The sequence below is a fragment of the Halichoerus grypus genome, chromosome 5 (genome assembly GCF_964656455.1).
Source record: "Halichoerus grypus chromosome 5, mHalGry1.hap1.1, whole genome shotgun sequence".
In the NCBI taxonomy this organism is placed as follows: domain Eukaryota; kingdom Metazoa; phylum Chordata; class Mammalia; order Carnivora; family Phocidae; genus Halichoerus; species Halichoerus grypus.
In genome coordinates this window covers 182,828,740-182,846,779 of record NC_135716.1, presented here as the reverse complement: position 1 = coordinate 182,846,779, position 18,040 = coordinate 182,828,740, and the positions used below count along the sequence as shown (strand labels likewise).

Sequence of the window (18,040 nt, the reverse complement as noted above, 5' to 3'; positions counted from 1 at the left end):
AAAAAAGAAAAAAAAAAAAAAAGAAGATAGTTTAGGGTCTTGCAATCCTGTGGGGGCCATGTGACCGTCTGTTATTGTTAATACTCCTAAGTCCGTTCATTTACTCGACAAGTAATAATAAAGTGCCAGGCGCAGAGGGCAGACACAGCCGCTGTCCTCATGGACCTGATTGGGAACTGACAGTGAAGGTGCTGTATGCCGTGAAGAGCTCTGGGCTCTGAAGGCAAGTGTGTCCTAAAGGGATTTGGCTGACCCTCGGGACTGGGGGAGGCTTCTGGAGCTGAGCTCTGAATGGGAATTAACTGAGGGAAGAATGAGGAAAATCAGTTTCTGGTAATCGGCGAGCTGGTTAGTGAGATGTGTGGGGATGCTCTGGTTATATTCTGGTTTTTTATAGCTTTTGAGAAAGAGTATGTGAAAACTTGACTCTGCCCCTTAAGTGCCCTGTGACTTTGCACATGTAACTTAACCTTTCTGAGCTTATTTATGTAATGTTTTCTAATCTTGTGAGGCAGTGTATAACTTTTTATTTAGAGATACTTACATGAAAACTTAAATTTAGGCTTTTGATTGATTGTATTTATAGAATCCAAAAATAATAATTTTTTTTTGTCATTTTCCATGGTTGGTTACTTAGGAATGCAGTACTGGTAAAATGAATATTTTCCTGAACATTTTTCCTAGTCTTTGGAATTGGGATTCACTTCAGTTCATACATACTCCAGAAGCCTCCGGTCTGATGGATGTGACTGATTCAAGGCAGGTCATAAAGAATGCATCAGGCACTGGGGGGGAAACTGGGAAGACTTCTGGAAGGAGGTAGAATTTGACCTGGCATCACTGACAGGCAAACATGGTAGTTGGAGGAGAAATTCCAAGCAGAGGGAATGGAACAAAGGCATAGAGCCAAGAGAGTACAGGGGGTGGCTGGAATTCTGGGTGCGTGTAGGGTAGATGAGCCTGGAAAAGTAGGAAGGGGTCAGGTTGTAGGGGCTTGGAAAGTCAGAAAAGAGGAGTCTGGATTTTATTTTGTCTGCTCTGGGAGGGGCTTTTAGAGTTTTTTTTTTTTCTCCTTTGGCAGAAGAGTGGGATTGACTGGATAAAGTCAGTTCTCCTTTAAGGTGCTAAGAAGGGCCTCCTGCTTACCTCTCCAGCTTCCTCTCCACTCTCCAGCCATGTGACATTTTTGTAGATTCTGAATGGTGGGGGCACCATGTTTTCTCTTGGTTTTGGCGCTTGTACACTGCCACTGCCTTGACTTAGAAGGTGCACCTTCCTCCAGAACACACACACACATATTCAAACATGTGCTCTCTTCTGCCGACTTTCCTCATCCTCTGGGTTTCAGCTTCAGCGAGACTTGTCCAGGAAGCCCCATTGACCGTCCCTCTCTTTTCAGATTGGATTGTGTGCCCTTCCTTTGTGCATCCACAGCATCTGTGGTTTTCCACGTTTAAGCACATTTGAGTTTGTACTGGAGTTGCTTGTTTATTTCTCTTTCTCCCTCCATTAGGTGTACATCTTTAGTCAGAGACTTGAGTACCTGGCACCTAGGATGGGCTTAGTAAGTGTCTGTTGGTTGAGCGTGAATGAATGAAGAGGAAGGGCTGGTGTTGGGAGAAAGTAGCTTCTGGCAAGAGTGTCTGTAGCAGTGGGTTGCAGAAAGGAGCGAGTGTGACTGAGTTGTCTGTGTGTGTGAGAGACACAGTCCTGTGGGCCTTGAAAGATGAGAATAGTTGAAAGTGACTCCTAGCTTTTGAGCCTCCACAGCTGAGGTTAGGGAAGGTCACTAACCAAGATAGGCAGTCCAGGAGGATGTGTTTTGGGAGACTGGAGACAAATGTATCAGTAATCTTTTATTTTATTTTATTTTTTTTTAAAGATTTTATTTATTTGACAGAGAGAGACACAGTGAGAGAGGGAACATAAGCAGGGTGAGTGGGAGAGGGAGAAGCAGGCTTCCCGCTGAGCAGGGAGCCCGAGGCGGGGCTCGATCCCAGGACCCTGGGACCATGACCTGAGCTGAAGGCAGACACTTAACGACTGAGCCACCCAGGTGCCCCTCAGTAATCTTTTAGATGCAATACCTATACAATGTGACATTTGAAATGTGGGTCAAAGATTAGGGAGTCATTCCTGTCACTGTGTTTTTTTTCTTCTTCATTGAACTCTCAGAAGGCAAGGGGGCCCTGGTGATTGAGCAGCCACCTTGGCACAGGGCAGGTGAGTAGACCTGGAGTGGCAAGTAGAGTTAAGCTGGCTCAGCCTCTGGTAGAGCATATAAGCTTTATGAAAGTAGAGACCTAGTTTGTCTTGCTTATTGTTACATCTCTCTGCCCAGGGCAGTGCCATTTGGTTGAAAGAATGAATGAATCGGTTCAAAAGAATTGGAAGACACAGTAGTGAGTGAAATTGTCATGGGAGAAGAAGGGATGTAGGAACAGAAATGTGTCACCAGAGGGGAGAGGACCAGTGGGCACTGAGAACGAATGGTCAGAGGTAATAGAATAAGAAGAGTATAAATGCAGAGGGTTGGAAGGAGGTTATTGGTTGTGATGCTGTAGAGAGTTTGGGCAGAAAGAAGACCAAGAAAAAGGTATTGATTTTGTCAGTTGGGTAGTGAGTTGAAAGAATGAGAAAGAGGTGGTGGGGGGGCAGATAATCCCTTCAAGGGTTTTGGTGGTAAATGTGGAGTGCTGGTGAACATGAGAGTGACATGAGAGATGAAGTCTAAGCTGAGAAGAGAGGTCCCTGGGAGCTGGTGGACCATGGATGTACACGTTATCTGTTGCTGCTATAGCAGTTGCCACGTACTTAGTGGCATAGAACAGGACACCCTTATTTCTGATCCAGTGGGTCAGAAGTTCAGTTAGGGCTCTGCTATGTCTGCTGCTTCAGGGCCTCACAAGCCTGCAGCCAAGATGTTTGGCCAGAGCTGTGGTCTCATTTGAAGGCTCAAATGGGGAAGGACGTTTGGAATTCCACGTTCACACAGCTTGAAGGATTCACTTCTCTGTGGGCAGTTAGACTGAGGGCCTCCGTTCCCGGCCACACGGCCCTCTCCAGCAATGGCAGCTTGCTTCTCAGAGCCAGCAAGGGAGAGAGTCTGCTAGCAAGACAGAGGGCACAGTTTGCATCACCTGATCACGGACGTGATATCTTGTCACCTGTGCCATGACCTGTGGGGCGGGAGCAAGTCACTAGGTCAACTGCACACTCAAGGGTGGGGGTTACACAAAGGTGAGTGTTAAATGTTAACATCAAGAGATGGGGTCATGGAGGGCTCATCATAGAGTTTGTCCACCACAGGAGGGAAGATGGCACTAGAAGGCATAGGACTGTTCTTCAGAAAGAGGCCCTGTAGGTTGCAGATGGCAGGATGGGAAGTTTTATTTTTTTTAAAGATTTCATTTATTTATTTGAGAGCGAGAGAATGAGAGAGAGAGAGAGAGAGCGCGAGAGGGGGGAGGGTCAGAGGGAGAAGCAGACTCCCCGCTGAGCAGGGAGCCTGACATGGGACTCGATCCCGGGACTCCAGGATCATGACCTGAACCGAAGGCAGTCACCCAACCAACTGAGCCACCCAGGTACCCCAGGATGGGAAGTTTTAGAGAGGGAAGTTTTGGAGGTGAAGGTCCAGGTGAGTGTTCAGTTCAGGTACAGTTGTTGGTGACATTTCTCAGGAGACCTTCCCTGTCCTCTCTCTTCATCCTTAACAAGGCGGGTAGGTGCCTCTTGAGGTGCTCTTTCCTGTTAACCAGATTAACAGACTGTATTATTAAAGTGCCATCAATAAACCCTTCTGCCTTGCTAAAATTGAATAATTTACCAGCCAGTTTTTGGTCAGTGGAGGTATCTGCCTTGCTTGCCTTAGCATGTTGTGAGGACCAAATGAGGTTTCATATGGAAGTATTTTATTGAATGTAAAGTGGTATGCAAAGGTGTTAAACTGTGCTTTCTCCCCCCAACCCCAGGTTCAGTAGGATATGTGGACTTTAATGTACATTTTACTTGTTAACATGGGTTCGTTATGTTGTACTTAAGTTATTGAACTGGGCTTTATTTAATACTGTGCTATTTTTAGGGCCTTTTGAGTAGTGTTTGCTTTTATCATAAATGACCCCAAACTGCTGTACCTTTCAAGCCCTTGTATCCAGTTTTTATTGTTTGTGAAAAATCTGTCCTTGCTCTCCCTTGTCACTCTTTTGCTTCTACTGGATCTGTCAGTTTCTAGCTATCCTTTCCCCTTCTCATTTGTTGTTTCTGATCTTCTCTGGGCTTGGCAACCTGATAATTAAGCTTATTAGAACTGTGAGTAGTTTAATAGTAATCAAGCTAGGAATACGGATCAGAGAGCCCTTCTCACAGTGAGGTGTGGGAGCTTTTGTGCGTGGACTTTGTAAAAATCTCTTTTGGCCTCAGAGTGCGTCTTGGCTTCCTTCCTAGCTCTGGCTGTGTGCGGATTAGGTGAGGTTCCCACATAGCCGAGTTCCATTCCGGGGAGTGCGGCTACCATTTTCTTGGCGTATGCCTCATTGCTCTGTTATGAGAAACAGTGCCATTCTCCCCTTTAGTTTTGATGAGGTTTTAGTTTTTGGGCAGTAGCAAGTGGTGATAGGTGATGAGTGGTCTGTAGTTCATGGACTGAAAAATACTTGAGGCGCACGGAAAATCTTTCCACCAGATCAACAGCTAGGCATGTGTGTGCTGCGGTGCCTTCCCTCGTTCGCCTTTCCTTTGGGACGCTGAACTCCCCGCTTAGGGACTCGATATTCTTGGACATCCCTCAGTGTCTACATTTGCTTTAGCTTTTCTGTCAGAGTGCCTTGTGTACTTTCTCTGCCCAAACTTCTGCACCGTTTCCTCATGGAGAAGCATTATTTCATCTTTAGGGAGAGAGCCTTTGTTCTCGTGGAGACAGCATAGGAGTGTGTGCGAACACCTGCTCCTGGTTCTTGCTCTGCTCCTTTCTAGCCAGGGGCCTTGACAAGTGTCTGTAACCATGCTGTGGTGTCTCCTTTTCTAGAATAGGCATCATGTCTGCTCTGCTACCTGCTGGGGCCAAAATAGGATTTTATATACGGAAATGCTTGTTATTTGTACATAATATTAAATAGAATGCCTAGTTTATTGGGCTGATTTTGTTGATATTTTATAGTGCTCTGTCTTTGAGGAGTTAAAAAAAATTGTTATCATTAGTGCTAGTAATGATAAGTGCTGCTAAAATAGTGTAATTTTAAATTTTATATAGTTTTTTCTGAGTATGTTCTACTAGAATCTGTACAAATGTGGACATTTAATAAGTGCTCTTTGATTATTTTCAGAATACTGAGTATAGTGGCTTCCTAGCCAAATTAAATTTATGAAAATTCTAATGATACTGTGATTCATATCTAGAAAGAATAATTTTTTTTTTTTCATTCTGAAATCACTTTAAATACGCTTTACATGAATCTCTGGTAATAGTGAATCAATTAATGTGATTTCTCAGGTCATAAATCAGGCTTGATATATTGTAGTATTAGTTCCTGTGTGAGCTTCTTAGAACTTCAGCTGTTCTGTGGTCTGTTGTAGCTAGTTGTTTGCTTTTGAACTCAATTCTAGGTGTTGAACTCAATTTGAGAGCCTAAAATGGTTTGTGCCCCAATTACCTTAGAGGTTACTCCTTCACTTTTTTATTGAGCCAGCCCTGGTAGTAGGGAGTCAGCCACCTATCAGACGGTTTTCCCTTTAACTTGAGTACGTACTTTAACTTTGTCTCTGTCCCACAGGAATGTTGTCAGGGTTGTTATAGTAGCACCTACGGTCTATTTTAAACTTCTTGAAAAGAGGTAATATGTGAGCACAAAGTATTTTTGTACTGTACCATCTAATTTTTTTCCCCACTAACCTTTTGTGGTTCAGAAAAAGGATAAAGTTACTTGTGTTTAGGGATACAGTCTCAGAGATCTTTAGCCCGATTTTAGAGTGTCTCCAGAGCAGGGCCTTTGCCAGACCTCGTGTTCCTTTTTGTTTGGCAGGCCTGTGCTTTCACCAGAAATGTTTTAATATTGGCTCTCTTGGTGTCTGTGAACACTGTTAAGAGTATTTTTACCCCTTAGTTCTTCTTGGTGGGTCTAAAGTAGCTTTTGTCTTACTGCTTGATTGTTAGGGGACTAGAGGATGGGTGGCAATTCAGGGCAGCATTAGGGGAGGGAGAGAGGGTCTTAGAAAGGCTGGTGGCTGCAGTAAATCCCACCATCACCATGATAAGACATGGGGCCACTCTTTTTCCTTTCCATGAGCTTCTGGGAATGTCATTCATCTGGGAATTCAACCATCATTTGAGCTTCCGTTGTGTGCCAGACGTTAAGTATTAAGTACTGGAGATACCGGGACCAAAAGCCAGACATCCCTTTAAGGATGCCCTTGAGATAAGTCTTACTTTGAGTATGTTAGAAAAACATTTATCAGAGACGAAAAACTAGTAGATTGGTTTTAGCTGCTGAATAGCCTTAGGGATTAAAGGTGGAGTTGTAGGTTAACAGAAGACATTTCTGAAAGGAGTGATTCTTCTGTAATTAAAAAAAAAGCACACAAATGGCATTGTGCAAGAGACTGCTAGCTGATCAAGAAATCCATCTCCTCTTCCTGGGCATGTAGCCAGACCACATTTCCCAGCCTCTCTTGCAGTTAGGCGTGGCTTTGTGGCCAAATGTTAGCCAATGGAGTGAGAGCAGGGAAGCGTGCCACTTCCAGGCCTGGCCCGGAAAACCCTCCAGGCATGGTTCCCCTGGGCCAGCAGAGGCAGGAGAGCCTAGTGACTTAGGAGGGTGCCGGGTGCCAGAGCCGCTGCTTGGAGGGGAGCCCTCTACTGATCACCAACACCTGTTTTGGACTTTACACCAGCAAGAAGTAAATATTTATAGTATTTGAGCCATGACACAGTTTGCTCCGAGTAGCCTCCCTAACTGATCTAGGCATAATGGGTAGAATGCTAGGCAACACTGGTGAGTTCAGTCAAGGTGCTAAGAATTTCGGACTCCACTTTAATTTTGATTACTTATATGTCATGTTATATGAAATGACCAGTGAATTTCAAGAATCAGTTTAAGTCATGATAAAATATGTGGCAAAAGTTTTTTAATGTATCATTTCTAATTGATACAAGTGGTTTATTGAGTATCAGTGTGGCCTCTCTCTTTGATTTAATGAGCTGTGTGGGGCCTCTGTTGGCTTTAAAGGGACTCTATGGAGACTTAAAACATTCAGAGTCCTTATTTCAAAGAACTGGAAATACAGTTTTCATCAAGCACCCTCTGTGTTCAAAAGCCCGTAATCACTTCTTACTATGTAGCATTTTGTTTCATTTATTCTATCATCCCAAAACTATGTGTCACACCCTGACCTAGGTTCTCTGAAGAGGGTCCATTCCTCCGAAGAATCTGTGCTTGGTACACAGTTACTTAGTTTCTGTACTGCTACCATCTGACCAGCGGCTCCTTTTAGCCGCTAATAAACCATGTATTGTTTCTTCATTACATTTTTTTAGTATGTCTGCAACTTTAGGTAGAGTATTTTTTGAAGGCAGGGAATATATTTTATAGAGCTTCTGTTTCTCCCCTCTTGGGCACTTCTAGAGACGCTGGACACTATATTAATTGAGTAACCATCCCTGTAGTTTCTTTTAATTATCTTGCTTGAATTTTCTGGTATAGTTTTGTATTATAGTTTGTGTTAACAGGCAAATGTGTTTTTTTAGTCTGTTAGGAATTCATAAAATTATGGAGGAATGTTATGACTGGAAGGATCTTTTTAAGTGAATTCCTGATCTTTTAGAAAACGGTCTAGTTCCTGATACTCAGGGTATGGCCCTGAATCATGGCATGGGCATCACCGGGGGGCCTCTCAGAGGCACAGGGCAGGGCCACCCTCAGACCTGTGAATCAGAACCTGCATTTTAACAAGACCCTCAGGTGACCCACATGCTCATTAAAGTTGGAGATGCTCTGTTGAAGGTCAACCCCCCATTTTACTCTTGAAGAAACTAGTTAAAGTAGGGAGTTGCCCAGAGTCACATAGCTGTTTATTTTAGTGGTTCCCATCTTTGGATACATCTTGGGATCACTTGGGAACCTGTCACAAATACTGATGCCTGGGTTCCAGCCTCACACATTCTGACTTACCTGGTTAGGATTGCAGCCTGGGCATCAGCATTCAGAAAATCTCCCTGGACGACTGACATGCAGCCAAGCTGAGAGCCGCTCATCTGGTTGATGAGAGAAGCCAGCTTTCTTTTCTTTTCTTTTTTTTTTTTTTTTTAAAGATTTTATTTATTTATTTGACAGAGAGAGAATGAGCACAAGTAGGCAGAGTGGCAGGCAGATGGAGAGGGAGAAACAGGCACTCCGCTGAGCAGGGAGCCGGATGTGGGGCTTGATCCCAAGACCCCAGGATCATGACATGAGCCGAAGGCAGACGCTTAATGGACTGAGCCACCCAGGCGCCCCAGAAGCCAGCTTTCTTAATGCTTCAGTCAAGGAGGCCTTTTACTCCATGCATGGATATATGTTCAGAAATGGTGTTTTCCCTATCTGATTTCTCACCATCATGCGTCACGCATTTTATATCCATAGCATTTACCCCGCTTACCACCCGCTTCTCCCACTGGCAGGGACCCCATGAGGGTAGGACCTTTGTCTTGTTCACTGCTAGGTCCCAGCTCCTAGGACAGTGTCTGGCACACATTAGGTACTCCTTTAACATTTGTAGGACAAATAGAAGGAATTGTGATACAGAGGGAAATGTGGGCTGCTCACATAGCACCAGCAGGGTGACCTGTCATTGGAAGGCTCCTGAAGGATGGTTGAGCTGCAGAGTCAGCCAGGGAGGGCAGCATGGAGATGTGCAGCTGAGGGTGGACTTGGACCCAGATCTGCCCTTGAACTTGCACTTAGAATGTTGTCCTGGGGACAGAGAGGCCAGCTGTTTGCTTCAGACCTCAGCAGTTAGTGGTACTGGGATAGAGGCTCCACTCTGCAGACCCTCAGACTGGTGCTCCTCCCTCCCAGAGCCACCTCTGGCTTGGTGTTGTGAACAGGTTTTACAAATCGATCTGAGGGTCCTCAGAATGAAAGGCCTATCCCAGAGTCTGGCCTGTGGGTCTTCAATATAAGGTAGCCATTTCTCATGGAAGTTTTCTTCTGTTTTAGTTTTTTTCCCCTGAGAACCTGGTGTTTTTGAGGATAGAATGACTTGATTTCATTCAGTTTATGTGAGTGACTTCCTTTTCTGGTTAACTATTAAGACTTTATTATGCCAGTGTTGAAGAGAAGTCATGGTTGATTGTGATATTTCTGTTACTTTTCTTTTTTTAGCGTTTAATTCTTCTGATTTGTTATTTGGTATGTTTTACTGCTCATTTACCTATTGTCGAACTTTGAAGTTAGGTGTAAAAGTCCTTTTTTATGAAGCCATTCATTAGTGTGTCCCAGTGTACGTTAGTCATTTTTAAATCTTTTGATGTTAAGACCGTTGTTAAGATGTCTTGTTAAGTGGTAAACTTATACTATCTTTTTTGGGTAATAGGAAGCCAGAAAACGTTAAGCCTTGAGTGTAGCACATTCTTTTTAACATCATAAAATTTCAAGTTTCAATTCCGAAAGGACATTAAGATGAGATGTTGCATTCTGTGGTTAGAAGGCTGTTGCTGGCAGCTCTTGGCAGATGTTACTTGAAGTCAGACTGCTGTTGGCTTTACATCAGCCATGCTTTATAATGTCCTGTAATTCCACACTCACAGTCATGGGAAGAGGTGAATGTTGATTTTCCAAAGGATACATGAATTCTGAGCTTAGTCCACAGTTTATAGGGAGAATTCTTAGGCTCAGCTGTTACCACAGGTTGCTGATCAGTAGGCATCACTGTTGATTAAATCAAACAGAGGAAGAGACATTAAAAGCCCTTGAACAAGAATTTTCCAGAAACAGTAAATAATTAGGGAGCTGATGGTTATCCTGGTAGCTAGCAGTCACATTGTGGAGAAAGACCTGCTCTGTGGTGAATGAAGCACTTGATCATGGATATAAGGAGAGGGAAATTAAAAATTCATAGAGGTCAATTTAGTCAGATTTCAATACTCTCTTTGGCACAAAAAATTCAGGCAATCCTCAGTTCTTAGAAAATGTTAACATTGTTAAGGGTTATTCTTACTAAGCACAGAAACAATAGCACTTCATATTTGTTTTGTAGTTTTGAATTTAAAGCACTTTGTACACATCATCCCATGTAATTCTCCCAAAAACGGTGAGATAGGAGAGCACCGTCACTACCCTTTTTGATGAGGTCATATAGAGAGGTTAGTTTACTTTTCCAAGGATAGCTAGTAAGTGAGAGAACTGAGCTTTTCATATTTTAAATATAAAATGTTGAGGGTGGCAGTTGAGTTTATAAACTGTCCTTGGTTTCCTAAGTATATACGTATCTGGTTTATAATGCAGGATGAATAATCTAAAAAAATTTTTAATACTGCAACTGAAGAAGGATATTTTTAGGACCTGACTGTCAAGACTCCCAGAAATTGTTTTCCCTTTTTTAAAGTTACTGTTGTATAGTTTTTTACATGAAAAGTTTAATTTTATTTACATGAAGCAGCCTGAGAGCAGAGACCTGGTCTTCCAACTTCCTCCTGACTTACTGCACCTGCCGTACTGTTCGTTGGCACTCATTAAATCCTTTGGAATGAGTTGGGGGGTGGGCGCACTATTGGGAAATGGTTAGCAATGTTGTTGAATCCTGACTAAACTACAGAATGAATACAGCATTGGTTCTTCTTAGCAAACATTTCCTGTATGTACAAGCACATATGGTCCCTATTAAAAAAATTATACACATAATATGTGTTCACCAGCATGTATCTTTTTTTTTTTACACACATACATTTTGGAACACTCTTAAACCCTCAGGAAAATTGCAGGTATAGTGTGAAGAGCTCTTTCCCCCTGAACCACGTGAGAATAAGTTGCTGGTATGTTTCATCATCCTTACATACTTGCTTATGTATTTCCTGCCAACCAGAGATGAGAGCATTCTCCTCTGTAACCACTATATAGTGATCAAAATCAGGAAACTAACACGGAGACATTTCTACCCTCTGATCCGCAGATGCTCCTGCTGTGCCAGGTGACCCCGTGGTGACCTTTGTAGAGAAAGGTCCAGTCAGGAGCCTGGGTCACACTCTGTTGTCTCTTCAGACTCCTTTAATACAGAACAGTTCTCAGTCCTTTTTGACTCTCATGACCTTGACACTCTTGAAGATTACAGGCCAGTCATTTTGTGGAATGTTCCTCAATTTGGATTTGTCTGATGTTTCCTTATGATTAGATTCAGGTTTTGCATCTTTGGCAGGAGTATCACAGAAGAGCCAGTATATATCTTTTTCAAAGATTAGTTTTACATTTTATTTTCTGTTTCCTTAGAGCGTTTCCCAAAGTGTATTCTGCGGAACTAGCACCTACTGTGTTCTCAACACCGTGCCACCTCTAGAAGGTAGGATTCGAAAAGCTTTTGACTTACAGGAAGGGGTGGGCTTGGCAGTAAGAGTAATTCCATCATGGTAGTACAGTAGAAATAGCCTGTGACCAGGCGTTAGGGGACTGGGTTCTGCCTTTAACTTGCTGTGTGATCTTAGATGAGTTACTTAATCCTTCTGGGGGTAGCAAAATAATACTCCCTTTGTCAAGTTTCTGTGAGGGTTCAAAAAGGCAAAGGGTATAATCACATGGGAAATTCAAAGCACTCTGCCAGTGTTAGATACTAATACGACAGTTCTGTAATTCTAGGATCCAATTCCTGTGACTTCAAGTGGGAGCCGTGTGGTATTGTGGGAGAAGCCACAGGTCATGTTTGAATCCCATTTGAGTCACTAGCTGCGGCTCCTGGGCAAGTTAATCTGAACCTTAGGTTCTTCTGTAAAATGGGGGTAATTATGCCCTGATGGGTAATTGTGAAAATTAAATGAGAGAACGCAATGTAAAATCCTTTCTGGATGCTTGATGTAGAGTCCCACAAATGTTTACTTCCTAATAAAGAGTAGAAAATAAGTTTACTTGATCACATGCAGCTCAAATTGAAATTGAATAGAATGAAGCAGGAGAGGATGCCCCAGAACCCAAATTGAAGCAATCGATTGCACAACTTCTGTGCTCCCACTTTATCTGCCTCCGCTTGCATATTTTTTAATTGAAAATGTAAATGCAGATAAATAGGGAGAAGCTTATTGAACCTAAGTTAGGAGTTGACCTAAACCCGGACCAGAGATTTGGTGGTATGATTGACAGGGAGAGGGTAAACTTGGGCCACCTAAAAAAAGACAGGGTGAGATTTGACGATCACACACTCTAAGGAGAGGAAAGGGGTTGTTAAATAGAAAACCAGTTACGTTTTCTATGGAAAAAACCCACAAAAACTATTTTTTGTTTTTTTCAACTTCAAAAGTCTTTTGGATAATTACAATTGAGTAATTCATTTTGGAGAATTTCTTTTAGAGGGATACCATACCGATGCTTGGCACATAATTAAGCACATTGTTGCTTAATTAATATTTATTTTGGATGCATAGTGGTTTGAAGGTCTTAGGTTAGTGACGGCGGTATTTGCTGCTGTGAGCGCTGTGCTGACTTGAATACAACAATATGTGCTTGTGTTTTCCTGAATCAGCTCCTAGCCTACTAATTAAATCTAAGCACATAATAATTAGAGCTGAACAGAAAAATCGTAGAGCTTCCTTTTAATTTTGCCATTCCAAGTTGTTGATCACATGTATTCCCAATAAGATTTAGCAATTGGATACACTGTTATACCAACTTATTTTGAACAGTTTGGTCTAGAGGTTGAGAGATTAATCATAATTGACTTGATTGAATAACAGTGTTCATGATTATTCACGGAACCAAAATTACTTAATTTTTATTAATTATCAATCAAAATAAAATGGATGTTATCGTTTCCAGGTTAGAGTTAATATAGTTATAATTTCCCTTACAGGAGTCAATAGTGTGTTCCAAGGAGGGAGTTTGAATATTATCTTTTTTGATTTAAATTAAGGGTTTGATAATGTGAGTTTTGGTTTTTTGAAATAAAACATGGAAATAAGAATTCTACCTTTTGCCTACTTAAGTGAATGAGCATTTTTGCATGTTTTAGTTAAATTGTACGATGCCTCTAAAATTATTGTTCGGAAAATATTTGAAGGTTGTCTGGAAAGGATGGTTCAGTCTCTAGAATTATAGCTGTCAGCCAAGCACATCATCTGTCAATTTCAAGAGCTTCACTAGTTATTTTTATTGTGAAGTAGGTTAGAAAACTATTTTGTGAAGTCATATATCATACACACATATTTCCCAGATAATGATAATGAAATATTTTACTGTCTTTGGTTGACACTTCCATGTTGCAGTGTCAAAGTTTAAGTATTTGGATTAAATGCTGAGATGCAGTTGAAACCGGTATATACCTTATTTTCATTGTTAACTCGATACTGTTAATAGTCTTAGTACTGAGACAAACATTTAAAAACTGGCACATGAATTTATCTAATTGTTGTATCATTTATAGTTATTCCAAAAACATTAAAAAGCAGCTTTTAATTAAAAAACACAGTTTTGCACAGTATGGCCATGTGAGCAGTTCTTTTCTGGTGTGAAAAGCAGAGTTGCTCTCCCATCACACTGTAACTGGAAAAACTGAAATTTGAAAATACGAGTTTTAAGATTCTGCCTGTTTGAGTTCCTGATATTCTTTCCCCAGTATTAAAATTGCCATCTTCATAATACACAGTGGGAAAATATACCCATTGTTATGTTTCTAAAAAACATGAATTTATATTCAGCATGAACCTAAAATTCTGGAAGTAGCACAGTTTAAAAACTGATTAAGGGGAACCCATTGGCCTGTCGTACTCCTCTTCCTTTTGACCCATGGCTGCCCATTCCCGTAAAGTGCTATATTTGGAACTGTGATTGGGACAGTGCTCACACAGCCATTCTCCTTTTCCTCTTGAAAAGCTTCTGGGCTGATTCACCACTGCCTGATTTCGTATCAGAGTGGAAGACAGAAGCCTCTTCTGTGGCAGTTAGTTGTGCTGTTGAGAAGAGTATCTCTTTCTCTTGCTCCACGTGCGTGCACACATGTGCACATGTACACACATGTGTGTCTGTACACATATGTATACACAGGCAGAGCACACGTGTCTGGGTGTATGTATATGTGTGTACACATATGTAGGGGTACACACACACACACACGCCTGTGTGTTATAGCCACAGGACAGCTGGGTCCCTCAAGGAGGCTTAAAAGAACAGATAATTAACATCGGGTTGTAATCACCAACATAAAAATAGAAGCTGGGGTTTAATTTTCTGTTCATTATTGTTCAAAATTACACTTTAAATAATAGTTTTCTCGGAGGTATGACTAGTCATATACAGTTCAGAGTAAGCCTATTGATTGAGCACCTAGTGTAATACTGTTTTCATAAAAGGCATCCTGTAAATGGTGACTATTTGAATTGAGTATAGATTTTAGAATTTTACCTCTACTTTCAGAATTGTACACATCATGGGAGATTAAAAAAAAAAAAAGAATAAAACCTCTTTAGGGGAAGAGAGAAGGGAGGTATTGGCTCATGTGATTTGGTATTCTGTGCTTTAAAGTTTTATGGCCCATGGTGCCTCCCTTGGGAGGATGAAGTGCAGGGAGCATGCATAAGCACATAATACTACACTGGTTTTATAGAGGGTAATTAATACAGAACTTTCTATGAACATTCTCTTAGTTGAACACTTTGTTTTCTGGTTTCATAGCAAGATTTTTAAAAAGTTTTATTTTGCTATGAAGATTTTGGATTCTTAAAAGCAGTCAGTTTTTAAGTTTTTCAAGTTTTTATACTGCTTACAGAAATAGAGGATTGGGCTTTATAATTCAATTGGTTATGTAGTTCATGGACCAAAAAAGATTTAGTATGCTACAGTTCTCTTAAGTTCCTCCCTTTAAAATATTTCCATATTATGTAGTAAATTTTTTCAGACTTTATTTCTGTGCCCAATATTTTTCTGTTAAGGTCTTTTCCTTGAGAAGAAATCTGTTAATCAGATGAAAAATGTTTGGAGAAGATTTTGTTGTGATTGTAGAAAATTTTTTATTCTTCTGTGTTTTTCACATGTTCAAAAAATAGGCTATGCTAAACAAAATTACAGTAAATGACTGGAAAGATATATTGTTGTATTTCACTTTTAATATTATTAACTAATTCCTGTATGTCTATGTAAGGTTCTTTAATTGTAAGGCATTTAAATTTATTGAATGGCAGTAAATTTCATAGGGATTTATGCCTGGAGGAGAAGTAGAGATGACTTAATTCTCCTTGATTTGGAAAACTGAGAATATTAAGTAACTTACCCAAGGTCACACAATTAGAAAGTAGCAGAACTGGGTCAGAATCTTGGATTCTTGATTTGGAGGTCAGTGTTTTTATTACAACTTTTAATATCAGAATAAGTTATTTTAACTGATTTTCTGGAGCAGATTCAGTCTTTAGTATTTTAATGTGTTGCTCCTAGTACCTGGTTATGCATTGCACTTTGGATATTGGGGCTTCCATTTAGCATTAAAAAAAAAATTGGACTGGGTAATTCTAAACTTTGACCTAAATGTGCCAAAACTGGCAAGAAATTTTGAGCCAGGCAGAGGGACTTTGTTATGGGAATGAAACAAGAAATGATCTGTAAATGAATGAATGAATGAATGAAATAATACATAAAGGAAATGATCTCTTCTAGAAAGTATCCAGGAGACTGATTATCAGGTAGTCAGACATACCATCTTGTCTGAAAGTAATGAACTTTTCTCTCACTAATTTAGAAGAGTTACATTTTGATGAAAGACATTAATTAAATAGATATGTGTATGTAAATCAAGTTAATTAAAATGGTATGTTTTTAGATTTAGGCTAGAAGGACCAGCCTCTGTATTTACCTAGGTAGCTAACTGCAGGTTTAAATTCCTTATATTTATAAGATTTGTAATTTGCTTTTGAAAGGATAAGTCTCCTTTGTATTCTTGGGGATGAAGTAGTATTAGTTTATGAATAAAATAGTCATATTTTATTATAATTCCTTTTCCCTAAAAAAAACTTAAAACTTTTTCACCTGGTTAATAGAAGATTTCTGGGTTTTGTGAGGTTAAATCCTTTTGCAGTTTGGACATACTTCATGGAAACCTGGTGGGAGAACCTTTAAAAGTAATGTTCTGGTTATGGGCAGCTGCTAGGATATTCCCTGTTCACTCGCTTGTCATGGAGCAAAAGCTCGGATCTTATTTTAGAGCCTCTTGACCAGATTCCTGCTGCCACCTATCTGATCAGTGTGTAAATGAGCATTGTTAACCAAGAGGAATGGTGCTCTTGGTCTCACGGTGACCAAACTAAGCTGCCGTTTCTGACCTTGCCAGTATACTTAAAAGGAGATTTTCCTCTATTATTTTCTCTGAATCTATTGTTTTCTTCTTTATAGATGATCATGGGAACAGCAATAGTAGTCATGTAAAAATCTTTTTACCGAAAAAGCTGCTTGAATGTCTGCCGAAATGTTCAAGTTTACCCAAAGAGAGGCACCGTTGGAACACTAATGAGGTAGATAAATTTCTATTTTTAGGGGTACAATTATTTTAAGGGCAAAGTTGTTAGGTCATTTGGCATAGTATACTACTTTTTATTAGTTTTAAAATCAAAATACTGAACTAGGGGATTGTAAATGAGAATATTTAATCTGGGTTTAACAGACACCGACATGTTTCTTGAACTATCTCTAATCTGCTTGGCTGGCGTTGAAAACTATAAAATGTGCACGCTGACTTACTAAGGTAGCATGAGTTACCATACTTGTGTTCTCTTGCATTTTGGCGTCTTACATTTGGTGGTTAACTTGCCTGCATCTCAGCTAAACACTAGTTCTTATGTTGTCATGAATTAATAAAGAGACAGCCCCAGTGTTCCACAAAACATGCAGTTTCTTGACAGTGTGAAGTTTCTGTAGGATTGGGAAGGGCAGGCTTCTTATTAGCAAAACAGCTCTCACAACAGTCCTTTGTGATAAAAAGAGTTTGCATGGAGAATTGATGGGTTTACCTTAATGATAGGAGTTTTTTTATTAGGAATGGAGGCTGTATGGTAGATTGTGTATTTGGCATCCAATTAGAAGATTGGTAAAGTAGAATGAATGAAAGTATCTTCTTGGATGATGTTTCTTGTTTTTGGTAAATCTTAGTCTGGGAGTCTTAATATTAAGGGTGGATTGCTTTGTCATCTTTTTAATTTTGAAATCTGAATATTTCCATGTAGGGTAATACGCATTTAGTTGGTGATGAGAACTGGGTATGTGTCCAGTGATCTGGGAATTTTATTCCTTTTAGTTCAGATGGCTGCAATTTGGGAATTTTATTCCTTTTAGTTCAGATGGCTGCAATTTGGGAATTGTATTCCTTTAGTTCAGATGGCTGTGATTACTGGTTTTCCAAAGTTGGTCTGAGTCAGTTTGTGTTGCTGGTTCAACATGCACTTCCAAGTTAAATTAAATACAACCCCCTGCTCTGTATTGGGCCCTCAGTTTTGTTAAAAGACACAAGAAGACAGTAGTGCTGCCTACTTACCTTATCTTTTTGAGATTATTTTGTTCTAACTTCTTGACATGGAGTGCTTTTGTTTTGAGTTTTAAGAGGTTATATGGGTGAAAGTCTGTCTACTTAATCCTAGTTTACAGATTTAAATACTCAGTAGACCCTCATAGCTTTGATACCTTGTCTCAACTGATTTTAATTTCTTTTAAGGTATGTATATTTTGATTATTTGCATAAATTATATTTCCCCCTTAGACAGAATACTTTTACCTTGACAAACATTAGCTAGTTTAGAGGCCTGTTGTTTTAATCAGTCATCGATTAACGATTTTAAACATGAAAACAAAGTAAATATACTGAAAATTAGTTTTAATCATAGATCATTCCTCTG

The 18,040-nt window shown here is 40.3% G+C and overlaps 1 protein-coding gene across 15 annotated transcripts in view; it reads left to right on the top strand.

The window, feature by feature from the left end:
- CAMTA1 (calmodulin binding transcription activator 1) overlaps positions 1 to 18,040 on the top strand; it is an 843,552-nt gene that overhangs the window by 16,768 nt on the left and 808,744 nt on the right. For 14 of the 15 annotated variants that reach the window (XM_036064530.2, XM_036064529.2, XM_036064528.2 and 11 more), the window contains 2 exons: positions 11,457 to 11,526; positions 16,548 to 16,666. In XM_036064530.2, coding sequence (XP_035920423.1) covers positions 11,457 to 11,526; positions 16,548 to 16,666 — 189 coding nt within the window. The remainder of the gene's footprint in view (positions 1 to 11,456; positions 11,527 to 16,547; positions 16,667 to 18,040) is intronic. The other variant, XM_078073844.1, reaches the window with a different exon arrangement.